This window comes from Paramormyrops kingsleyae, chromosome 24 (assembly GCF_048594095.1).
Source record: "Paramormyrops kingsleyae isolate MSU_618 chromosome 24, PKINGS_0.4, whole genome shotgun sequence".
Taxonomy (NCBI): Eukaryota; Metazoa; Chordata; class Actinopteri; order Osteoglossiformes; family Mormyridae; genus Paramormyrops; species Paramormyrops kingsleyae.
Window position 1 is genome coordinate 14,558,507 of NC_132820.1, and position 12,799 is coordinate 14,571,305.

The 12,799-nt window shown below is 40.5% G+C and overlaps 1 protein-coding gene across 1 annotated transcript; it reads right to left on the bottom strand.

Annotated features, from left to right (window-relative positions):
- Positions 1–825: 825 nt before the first annotated feature.
- On the bottom strand, positions 826–7,558 carry LOC111857987 (interferon-induced protein 44-like). The gene is made up of 3 exons (XM_072706436.1): positions 7,435–7,558; positions 2,372–2,472; positions 826–1,268 (listed from the first exon to the last, which is right to left on the bottom strand). The coding sequence occupies exons 1-3, from the start codon at positions 7,526–7,528 to the stop codon at positions 1,092–1,094; spliced, it is 372 nt and encodes a 123-aa protein (XP_072562537.1). The 5' UTR covers positions 7,529–7,558; the 3' UTR covers positions 826–1,091.
- Positions 7,559–12,799: the final 5,241 nt, after the last annotated feature.

A 12,799-nucleotide genomic window follows, 5' to 3' on the forward strand; every position in this document is an offset into this window, starting at 1 on the left:
ATGTTGGAGGTTCTGGTTCCAATGGTAATGTGATGGTGGTACAGATGATGTTCAGGTGACTGTGGTGATGGAGGTGATGTAGACAGAGGTGATGGAGATAATGCTCGTGGTGCTGATGATGAAGCAGATAATGCTCATGACTGTGGTCCTGTCTTTGCTGGACTGTGGGCCTTTGGAAATGGTTTTGCTCATAATAATGGTGGTGTTTATTCTGCTTGTTGCCTAGCTGCCCTGACAAGGAGGATGTCACTGTTTCCCCTGAGGGGGATCCCAACCCTGACTTCCGTCCTGGGGCTGCTGCTGTCTGCTCTCAACTAGGGACCTCATCTTCTCCGTTTCCATTCAGCCATTTGCCTCCCTGGACCTGTACTGACCTTTGAGAAGGTGACATTTCAGTCTCATACCTATGTTGCATGATGAGCTGTGTAGATCTACAGCCCTTCCCTTCATCAGAAGGTCTCTTGTTTTCACGTCACCTCTGAGGTGAATTATATTAGTTTGATTTCCTGACATATCGCGTAAGATGCCAATGGCTTAATTAACGCTTATCTGTTAGCAATCTGTGTAGAATGGCAAAAGTACATTTAAACTAGCATGCTAAACACTTTGATAAGATCTTCTGGAAAATGTTCATGTGACACATCCTTCGAGTAAAAACTCCATTGATGAAGATTTTGAATCTGAAACTGTTTTATTCAATCATTCTATTATCTATTCAATCAAGTCTAGTAATCAGTCTGACAGAGACACACAAGCAAACTTGAAATATAGATGTAGTACCCTGAACCACACTATGGTTAAGATTGACAGAGTTCAGTTGAGAATCACCAGGTCATTTTTATTAGCTTAGCATGTAGTCTAGTGTAGGGTTACACTGTGCACTTGATTATATCTTTGGTTTTATGCACACATCATTCATCTCCAAGTAAAATGTAGAATTTTTACAAAACGGCTTGTGTGTAATTACGGTAAAGAAACAGATTTCTGCGTAAGTATAACGAGTAAGAATCTAACATGTTATTGGGCACAACACCTTGGACAGTGGCTCTCAACACCACCAGAGAAATATGATGGCACTGATCACAACATCTTTACTCTGTGCCATTATTAAAATTGTCAAAGTAATTGTCAGCAAAGTTTAGCATCTGCTGCATTGCACTGAGAAGCAGGACATCACAGCACGTGTCCAGCACATTCTCATGGTCGTAATTCTTCACTGGAAGCACCTGCGACACTGGAATGCCCAGACAGTCACTCACTTTGTAGATCTGCAGAAAGACATGCAGTTCACACACATATTCCTATTGAAATAAATTTCTTCAGCTGCTGTATCAGAAGATTATTGTCAAACAGGATTGTAATAAGCCAGCATTAAAACAGCAGAAATCTGAATGCACATGAAAGTTGGAGAGTTCTTGAGGGCAATGAAATGTCAGACAGAAGTCTATCACCCAGCACCACCCATCCTGCACAGGGTGATAGACTCACTATCCCATGTAACAGAGGAAGGAGACGCCCAGGGCAGAATGCCAGCTCATTGCTGGTCACACACTGTGGGCAGATTAGAGATACCACTTCACCCAAATGCAGGTTTTCATCTATGGGGAGAAACACACAATATCACATGCCAACTGCACAGACATGGTGTGGAGGTGGGATTCAAAGCCACAACCGTTGAGGTGTGAGGCCACAGTCCTACACACTGAGTCATTTTGCTGGGTGAGAGTTGACTGGGGAGACACCAAATCTTCTTTAATGGGTCTTTCATAGATTTCTGGTAAAACTGTCAGCTCACAGGTGACACAGTGCTGCTGCTGTGTTTGAAACTTCATGCACATATTTGAAGTCATCAATGTACATATTGTCCATCCATTTTCAGGGTTGTGGGGGGGTACAGAGCTCATGGGTGCAAGGCAGAGAACAACCCAGGATGGGGCGCCAACCCATCGCAGGGCAATTTGGTAATTCCAATTAGCCTCAGCATGTTTTTGGACTGTAGGGGGAAATGGGAGCACTCAGAGGAAACCCCACAACGACACACGGAGAACAAACTCCACACACATGGAACTCTGACAGAGACCCAAATCCAGGGGTCAGAGGTGTGAGGTGATATTGCTAACCACTGCACCACCCACATATTGTATATCGTCTGCAAAATCGGTATTTAAGATTGGTCAAATTAAAGGCTGCCAACTGAGTAATTAAGACTGATTTAAATTTAAGTGCCAATTTAAACTGGCTGCCAATCGATTGGATCATCTCTAATATTTTTTGCTGCAGAAATTCAGGTTAATTTCATAGTCAAGGGTCATGCAGCCTTGACTATGTGTTAGACTATGTGTTTCAGTGCATGGTAGACCCAGAAACTCACCAGATCCTTTATGTAGCAGCTGCGGTACACGTTCTTCAAATCCTCTCCCACAAGTGGGCATGCTTTGTCCACTTTGGTCAGTAGCACCATTAGAGGGACGTCTAAACACATCAATAGAAAACTCTCACTAGTTACATTTTTGTTGTATGGAATAAGCCATTTTCAGGTGACAGAATTTCTTAATCAAACCCATAACATTCAGCACACTGATGTCTGTCTTGCTCAGATACAACTGCCAGCATCACTCTGCCCTTCCTGAATCCACATGTGTTCAGCTGAGCTCATGATCATGTCCTAACATTCAGTCCCAGCCCTTTACAAGTGGGCCTATGTGAAAAAAAACCCTCAAGATTCTCACAGATGAAGTGGCTCTGTGTGAAAGATGTTAATTTAACACTGGTACATTTGCTGTGTATAAAGTAAATGCTGGTAATCAAATAAATTAGTTTTGTCATTCAAAGTAGGTCTAATAGGATTTTTTAAATTTCACGTAATGCTGTCAGTGAAATTTTATTTTATAGAGACGCAGCAGCAGCATCAACAGAAAAAAATTGAGGAATTTAAAAGTTGGATGCTTAGCCTGTATATTCTTTAGGCTATTAAGCCCACTGATTCCTTAATTTTTAAGCCTATTTTTGTGTGGAATGCCATTGCCAAACCTGTCCGTTGTTGCCTATACAGTATGTTGCTTAAAAATAAATATTTTCTGAGTGGCAATGTTGCCGTTGCTCATATTTCTTTATGATATAAGGCTTCGGTTTAAGGTGACATTTGTTAGGCATGCAGATTATTTGTCCCTCTTTTAAACTGGAGCGAGCGTGAAGCAATATGACTGGAGCGGGAGGAAATTTTAGCGGAGTGAGGAGCGGTGTTGAGCGGAGCGGCTTAGTGGGAATTAGAACGGGGAAGCGGGCGGAGCCAACAGCCTCGTGAGCTCCACTCCGCTCATATGCTCTGATACAAAGCCTCATTAATAATTTAGCCATACTAAGCTGCTTATATTGTGGGCGTAAATAAATGTCCGTATAGCACAGAAAAGCTGGCGCACCACCAAATGTTGCGCCTGTCATCTGAAGCCCTAGTGATTATTGCGCATGCGTGATTTAATCGCGATTCAATCGCGATTTGATATCGCCCAGCCCTAACTATAACACTTAATTTCCACCACAGAAAAAAACTTTCTTTGTTCAAGTGCCAGGTATAGCAGAATAAGACCAAGTGGGACTGGGAGACATATTTTGCATTCTTTGCTAAGTACTACTAAGCACCACCTATCGCAGGCAGCAGTGGCCTAATAGTTAGGGAAGCAGTGAAGCATGCTTGTAATCCAAAGATTGCTGGCTTGAATCCTTGACCTGCAAGGTACCACTGAAGTACCCTAAGCAAGGTGCTACTCCTCGGTTGCTAAATTAGCTGCCGTTCCTTTGTCATGGTGTTAAATGTAGAGGGCACATTTTGACTTTGACAATGACTAATCACAGGGCTGTACGAGGAATACACTGCTCTCATTCTGAGAGCACCTCCCTCTAGTTTTGTTAGTTGTTGTCTAGTTTCTCTCTGCTGTGATGGAGGAATCCCGTAATGCCATCTAGGCGGAGGGGAGGAGAAACAGGTAAATCCTGTAAGTTAAGATTCTTTAAGTGACCATAAATTTCACCACAGTTCTTGGAAATGAAACAGAAAGCTGTCCAGTCCTGGCTTATGTATCTGGCCTCATACTGTGAATCAGACTTACAACTTCACAAATAACTTAAAAATGCAAAACAGAAGCATCTGACCCAGTTCTAGCAGGTTCGGCAACAGCTTCCGTCCCAAGGTGGTCAGGACACTACATACCCCCCCCCCCCCCAACAGGCACTGTTTATCTGTGTAGTCAACCTACAATAATGATTGCTTCCTTAATTGTACTGTATTTGTTTACATTCACATTGCACTATATCAACCTTTGTGTCCAGCCCCCACGTTTCTCACTGTGGAAATCCTCCCCTTGCCACTTCCTTTCTGTGTGTCACACTGTGTTCTTAGGGGAACGTTATTTCATGTAACTGAATGCCTGTGTCTGTATGATGATTTGGCAAAAAGCCCACTTGATTTGCCTAGACTTTGTGTGGCAGATGTACTAACATGTTTACTCCTGTATCAGGTGAATTTCGTTACAACATGCGTATAAAACCATGGCATGGTATGTACAGTACGAACATACCGCACATACCTAAAACCGCAATCTGCATGCCAAAGGAGCGCTGAATGATAAGTTGCGCTTTTCCTACTCATGCATATGTATTCATGGGAGGGTCAAGCTAAAAGTGGAAGTTTTGCCCAAAAACAAGGGAGGAGATGGTCAAAGAGACACGGGTTACATATTCTGCTGCATGTATGAAAATTGGGTGGAAAGATAACGTCTGGTTTCTGTTGAAATTTCTTTGCATCTGACAAGCAGGTGTAATCCAGTTAGCGCATTTGCATACATAGGAAAAATATCAGAAAGTTTTGCCCCCCCCAATCCACGAGCACATTTACAGACACGTAAAATACACAGCACATTACATTAATGTGCAAGTAATATGTGAAGCTGAACTACAGATTACAATGCTGTGGCAAAATTTCCCAGCTCTGTCAATGATCAGGCCTCTAGTCAGAATGTGAAAGTGGTTGTAGTTTTGCTGAGCTGCAGTCGTTGGGTTGTTAACCGGAGTCACTGGCCATGGCTATTGGGGACACCCACCATCACTTTAAACATAAGAAAATCATATAAGAGCATATTGACTAAACATGAGGTGTGATGTTTATTCTAAATGCTTGGAATAGTAGTTGAAATGGAGCTGGTGGACAAAAAATGTGCCAATAATTTGTTGTGAAATAAATAAAAGCAATGCTTAGCAAGCATGCATCTCCAAAAGCCCTGTTGTTTATTCTGTGGTAGACAGTACTCTTTCATACGGAAGCCCATTTCTGCCAGTAAAAGGAAAAAAAATGAAATAGAAAGTCGAAATTGCGAGATAGAAAGTTATAATTACAAGATAAAAAAATCGAAATTATGAGATACAAAGTCATAATTACGAGATAAAAAGTCAAAATTACAAGATATGAACTATGCATGCACTCCAGTCCAGCTGAAGGCCTGTCATCGCCTCACTGGTGTCAATGTGAAGAGACGCAGTTCAAACATAAGCCATTACAAGTGATGCTTTTAAATGTTAGATACAACTGCCAGACTCTGAATCCCTCGTTTCACTACATTATTGTTAGTCTTGCTGGACTGAGTGTCTTGGGCTTATTCAAAGCTCAGCCTTACATACTGTTGAGTGTTATCATCAATGTCGTTTTTAATGTGGCGTAACGTTAGTGAAGCGAGGTACCTCTGTAGCTTTTCCAGTTTAGCTGATTGTGGGGCATGTGTCATACCGATTAATCACACATAAATGATCTCACAAATAAATATGAGGCGTTTTTAAGAGTCATAGCTAACATGTATAACACTAATGCTAATACTGCATGGATATCGGGTTGTTCCCGAGTTTATAATGCGTTGCAGCATTTGGTTGCATTACCTTTGCTGATGTTGCAGCAAAAGTGTGGCCATTTGTTCCATTTACGTGAGTATAATTTATTTTTATATTTAAGACAGAAAATACAGAAATGAAAAAGCGGGTTGTTTTCTCCATTTTCACTAGACCAATTGTAAGCGGAAAATTGAGAAACGGCTTGTTTCGCGCTTATTGGTGTCTATCTAAAGAAGTCAGAAAACGCTTCGTTTTCCGTTTGCCTGGAGATGGGTGGGGTTATAGGCGTTTTATGGGCTCTGCATTGCGGAGCCCAGTAACAGTTCAAGAGCATGCTGGGAAAACTGTCATTTATTCCGGTCAATTATTGTTGATAGTTGTTGTGTTCCCAATTGTCATGTGTGCCCTTGCCTCTGTCATAAAGTATGTGATCCCTGTCAGATCCTCGCGTCTTTAGCCGGTGTGTGGATTACCCACCGTGTGTACCTTACTGTCCGGCATCTGACCTCCCTGCATTTCACAATTATGTGCAGTTTCGTGGTTGTTTGGTACCTGTGTTAGTCCTTTTAAGGGTTTAATAAAAAGGCATTATTTTTCCGTTAACTGTTTAGAGCTAGGTTGCTGGATCGGGAAGCCTGAACTACCACTGGGCATAAAATTAAAGATAAACACTGTTTATCCTTTATGATGTTATTACATGTAATATAATTAGGTCTGCAATTACTGTAAATACATGTCTTTACAGCAAAATCCCTAATGCTATTGATTTTTCAAGGTAATAATTGTTAAAATCATGCCTGTTAAGCAAACATGTTGCATGGAAACTTCATACACACGGCGGTGGGAGGGATTTCATGGTGGTGTCCTCACAATGTACCCAAACATTTATATCTTAGAAACTAAAGCAGCACAAACAACAACTTCGGTGGCATAAACCGGTACAAATGTGGCACAAACATCTGAGACCGGTCCAAATACAGTATTGTACTGCACCATACAAATATTCAAAGTGTCTTTGCACTCAGGTGAGCCATATGGCAGCAATTCCGTTATCTACACACTATGTTGCATGCATGTTTGCATAGGCCTACAACTTTGGAAAGACAATCAGTCACCGCAGCTGTGGTGGAATAGTAGTAACGTCACAGCCTGTCATGTAGCATATTGGCACACTGATGCTGTTTCTAAAATATAGCCTACATTACAGTATGACATATACCTACAGTGCATAATGCTGAATGCAAGCAGTGTTGTTGGCAATAGACACCTGATGCTTATCTATATCAGGTCATGCTATACATCTGGGTGTAAACAGCCACGTAGGCTACCACCCCCTGTGCAAATATTATTGTCAGCCACTGACGCATGGGTTCAAATAGCATCGAGCTAAAATATGAACGTAAGCCTAGTGTCACGTCCCCAGGGGTGGGGCAGCACAGCTGCCATCGATTCTCGCAATCTAACCAGACTTCTTAACCCCACAGCAAACTGCCAAGGTTGTGAAGTATTGTTGCCATTCTAGATGACACTTACCAAGCATCTCTCTGTCTCGTGTCTTACCCTCCTGCTCTGCCTGCCCTGCTTCCCTGGTCGTCTCTGCCTGCCTTCCCTGCCCTGCCATCCTGGTCTGCCTCCGTCCTCCTTCCTGCCCCATCGTCTCCACGTCTCATCTTTCTTCGTAGGCCTGATCCACCCGGCTTTCGACCTCCTGCATTCGACCCGACCATTCGCCTGCTTTGTCCATTTGGCTTTTGTTAAAGAAAAGCTTTTGTTTTATTTTAACATGAAACTGACTGTCAAAATTTTTGAGTACCAAGACTGTTGAATCATTTGGAAACATCAACTTTGTCAGTTTTATTCTTGGTCACATTGAGGCTTTCATTTTAATTATTTCCAACACAGGCACAGGGGAATTTGAACTACCTCAAGATGGATGAGTTTAGTGATTTCTTAGGGTCACGGCATGTGCCACAAGAAGACATGAAGAGAATGGAACAGGAGAAGGAAGTTATATACTCTAAGAAATGCTCAATTTTGACAAATCACACATAAATATTATTAAAAACAATTTCAGAAGAGCTTTGTAAATATCTTGAACTATGCAGATTGTTAATTGTTGTAATTTAATGCACTTGATCAAAGAATTGATGAAGTATTTGTTCATTTTAGATTGATTCCACTGTCATAAACTTAATGACAGATGACCAGCTAAGAGAGTATCTGCCTTCCTATGGTGACTGCCTGCCTGGCTGTTTTTGGATACTGCAGGTGTAAGGAAAAAGAGCCCAGTAGTCGCAAGTCAAAGATCTGCGAACGAAGCAAAGATCTCAAAAAACAAAGGTGATTATATGTCTGAGAGAGAGTGTCGAAACCCAGCAAAGAATGCTCCGAAGAATCAGAGAAAAATTGAGATGGGATGGTTGCTTTTTAGAGAAGGGGTATTTGTGCAGGTACGAAACCAAAAAGGGTGGTGGAACCAGAAAAGAAAGTGTTCCAAAAGAGACTAAAAAACTGGGTTTGATTGAAAGGGCTTTGCAGTTGTTTTTTCCAGATGAAAGAAATTCAGAGGGGAGCCTTACTGATTTTGACATTGATTTAACTGACTTTCAGCAGCATTCATTAGAAGATGGTATCACAGTCGGGGAAATGTATGAAAAGACCAAGTTACTGCTCTTACATTTCTATTTAACAACTATGAGGAGAGAAAATGTCAGTGGTGTAAATCTGGAGGAGAAGAGTGTTTCAATCGCAAGAAAAGGTGAAGAGACACCTGACCGACCTGATTTCTATTGCTACTCTTCAGACACTTCAACAACCGAGGCTGTGGAGATAAATACTTCAGATGTCATTTATATTGGAAGCAGCGCAATGTTTGGAAATGCAAGCAATGAGAGTAATTCCCTTCTTTACATCACAGTCGACCCAATGGATGCATCCAGTTTGCCAGAACATGAACCATTACTTCATGTGGATGCTTTATAGGATAGTGGTATTTTAACTTTCCATACAGAAAGCACCTCTGGGATGGACTATTCAAATCTTGATGATATCCTGCCTGTCTCTGAAGACCAGTCATTTGATTCACCTTTGCTTCCTTCCATGGATATGTTGCAGGAACAAGCCTATCACAGAGAAAGAGCAAAGAAAATTATTGTTCTTCATCATGGACAGATTCTGAAGGAACTTCAAGTTTTTTCTGAGGCAAGTATTATAGAGGATAACATTTACTTTCAAGTTATTCTTCCTAATGGAAAGCTTGAAAAGGAAGTGGATGATGGAGGAGTTTTGAGAGATGTACTTTCAGAGTTTGGCATGACTTTTATGAGCAATGCACTATGGGAAATGGCTTCAAAGTGCCATACTTAAGGCATGATTTCGGTAAACAAGAATGGGAGAGCATAGGCCGAATAATCACATTTGGCTGGCAAAAAGAGAAATATCTTCCTGTAAAACTTGTGCCAGTAATTCTAGAGCAGGCAGTTTTGGGCTTTGTGGAGAGAGATCTTGTGGACACCTTTTTCAAGTATGTGACAGAGTCAGTGCTAGTGATTTTTGAATCTTCTTGTTCTGGTTTTGAAGGTATTGACCAAGAAAAGTTGTTGGAAATCATGGATATTCACAACTGCCAGAGGCTTCCAACAGCAGATAACATTCAGCAAATCTTGAGGGAGCTTGCTCACCAAAAACTGATACAGGAGCCTGCTTTTCTTTTTGAATAGTTGACCAACATGCTCACACCACTTAGATCAGAGCTAAAAGGGATTGTGCCAGTTTATGAAAGGTTACAACCCACATCACGAAAGATCATGAGATCAATTACCTACCCCAGTATCCAAAATGCCCAAGAGAAACAAATTGCCAAGTATATAAGTGCATACCTTATAGACTCAGACACCCAGCATCTCTCCTTTTTCCTTAGATTTTGCACTGGATCAGACTTGTTCACAGGAAAAACCATCACTGTCAGCTTTACACAACTTCAGGGATTTCAGAGAAGACCTGTCGCTCATACATGTGGCTGTTACCTGGAGTTACCAGACAGTTATGACAACTACCCAGATTTTAGACAGGAGATGAACAAAGTCTTAAAAAGTAACATGTGGGTCATGGACATTGTTTAGGCTTTGTATGTTCTCCAGATTTTAAGGCTTGTGAAGGAAATACAGATACTTGTACCTGTTTAACCTTACTGAGTCTCTCAGCTTTAATATGATGATGACTTTTGTTTCTTTGAATATTGCTTTCAGTTTAAGAACAAGTTCTTACTCAACAACTCTTAAGTTCTTGGTGTTTCAATGCAGAGAACTTTGAATATCTCAGTTATGGAGGTGGTTTAAGATTCACAGGATGTCTTCTAATACAGACTACTGTTGTTCCAAATGTACTATGTTTGTTTTAGTGGTGTTAAAACATTATCTAAGAAAACAGTCTTTATCAGCAGCAAACTTTTAATTTCTTACTCTAGGCAACTTCAGAAAGATTTATTTCAGATCAGCTGGAAGGATTTTTTGTTTACAAAACAAGTAGCCTACATGTTATACACCAGTCCAATTTATTAGTTCCTTTTAAAATTCCATATCGCAAGCACTGTTTTACTTTATTCAGGTATTGTTATTGTTATTTGCCAAAAGACAGCTTGCTTTTGTCAACCATTCTGGTTAAATAGATGGGTTATTGTTGAAGGTTTCCCACTGTAACTAGACAGATGATATCATATCGCCCAGCCCTAGTTCGAATAAATGATTGTTAATATAAGTGAAGATTTTGCACGCCTACTTTCAAACCTGGCAAAAGTAATTTGTTGCGGTCAAATGAAGTGGTAGAACAGTCCAAAAGTAAATAGGTCTTTTACATCATGTAATGTCAGAAATAATTCTTAAATACTAAAGAGCTGCTCTGAATATACAGCATCAACCCATTTCATTGTTATTTTCAACAAGAAGCTATAATCTGTGAAATATTCATCTTCACAAAACACAAGCCATTGGATTAACGAGCACAGTGAGTGGCTAAGAGGCAGGCAAAATGGGTTGTTGATCATCTCTATATTAATTTTGTTTTTTTCTCTATGTTAGTTATGTTCTTCTTGTGGTCCTTGTTGTTTGTATTCTTGCCCCAGGTTGTTTGTGCTCAGGTCTAATTCAGCTATGTTTCTGTGTTATCTGTGTTTTCAAGTATCTCCTAGTATCTGAGGTGCATAGAGTCTGTTAAAACACCCCATCTGTTCCTAGCTCCTATTGTGTAATTAGTATGTTCCCACATCTGTCTCCTTTTACTCATCATATATGTTATGTTCCTGCTCTTACATCCCCAGTCAGTCAATGTGTTTGCTACTGTTTAGATGTATGTGTTGTTTTGTGTTTGCTCCCTACTTTGCTGTGTTTGTTCCTGTGCTGCTTCTTGCTTTAGTTCTTGTGTTCTACCTACCTGCCTTCGTTAGACCCCTCATTGTTCCTTTTGTTTCTTGCTTTTTTTAATTTCAGTAAAGTCCTTGGAATTGTAAAATTGCAACTTGGGGCAGCGTTTTAAGCACGCAAAAATGCAATTGTCCCTAAGATACATGGATTTTATAAGCTGCACAGTGCATATCGTGGTTTATGTTAGGTTTCGTAAGTTGGACACTCACTTTTCGCACGAATATCAAGTTGTTGTATGAACATTTTCTCTCCCACAAGAATGTACAGACATTTTTTTATATATATATAAATAAGCCACATTGCCTTGACTCAGACTGCAGTAATGTGGACTCAAACACAGCACTGTGTCATGATGTTTGAGTGCCCTCTAGTGGTACATAAAGTTGCAGAAAGATTAGATGCATTGCTTGGAAAGTGAACATTTTCCATGTTCTACATGCAATGTAATGTGTGGAAATCTGACTGTGCACATCAGAGAACATGTTCTTATTTTTCCAGAATAATTTACACAAAATGTCCTGTGTTTGTGCCAGTCCCAGCAAGCAAAGCTCCTTTACATGAACACAAAAGAGAGACATTATAGAGTCAGGAATAAGTAAGAAGATTTCCTGGCTCTGCCTCTCTGGAATTAAACCAGCAGCTTCTTGGTTCTGTAGATGTATAGGGCTCACTGGAGCGATGTTTATGAACTCTTCCCTGGAATATTACAGACTGTAGCCGTAGTATCAGAGTATCCTGCACTGTAAAAAATAAACCGTAAATTTTACGGTAAAAAACTGGCAGCTGTGGTTGCCAGAACTTTACCGTCAAAAATACGGTAGCAACGTTATTGGTTTTACAGGACTGCACCCACTGTACTGTATATTTTACGGATTTTAATTGTTTTTTTTTACGGTTTATAACTGTCTAATTAACATATTTATGTTGCTATAAAAACAGTTTATACCCGTAAAATTCTTACATTGTAATATTTACGGTTCATGACCATCTTTTTTACAGTTCAGAACTGTCCAATTTAAAGGTTTATGTTGTAATAATTACGGTTCATAACCATCTTTTTTACAGCTCAGAACTGTCTAATTATGTAGGTTTATGTTGTAATAAATATGGTTAAAACCTATAATTATTTCACAAAGCAGACAGCTATTTAAACTAAGGAAAAAACATTAAATATGTAAATGCTGTTGAATTATTTTTAATATAAACTGAACATAAGTGAATTCATTCAGCAATTCTGTGAGAGCACCATTTTACCCAGATAGCAAAATCTTTCTGGCCCGGATGTGGCCCACATACTGCATGGAATGACAGCGATTGAGCGGACCGCTCCCCACACATAGCAAAATTGGTATGGCCCGGATCTGGCCCACACTATGCGCTTACACCCGGCCCACATACCGCAATGAATGACGGCCCCTTGATGGCCCAGATCTGGTTTGCCAGAGGTGGCCCACACATGGACCAGCACAAAGCCAGATGCAGACATGTTGGTGGCCCTGTTCTGGCCC

What these genes read in the sequence shown, in the direction of transcription:
- LOC111857987 (XM_072706436.1), bottom strand. Translation starts at nt 7,528, where the DNA reads ATGGGGCAGGAAGGAGGACGGAGGCAGACCAGGATGGCAGGGCAGGGA. An exon ending in AGGGCAGGCAGAGCAGGAGG is followed by an intron (nt 2,473 to 7,434) that starts GTAAGACACGAG and finishes TGATGTGTTTAG; the next exon opens with ACGTCCCTCTAATGGTGCTA. An exon ending in GCTGCTACATAAAGGATCTG is followed by an intron (nt 1,269 to 2,371) that starts GTGAGTTTCTGG and finishes GTCTTTCTGCAG; the next exon opens with ATCTACAAAGTGAGTGACTG.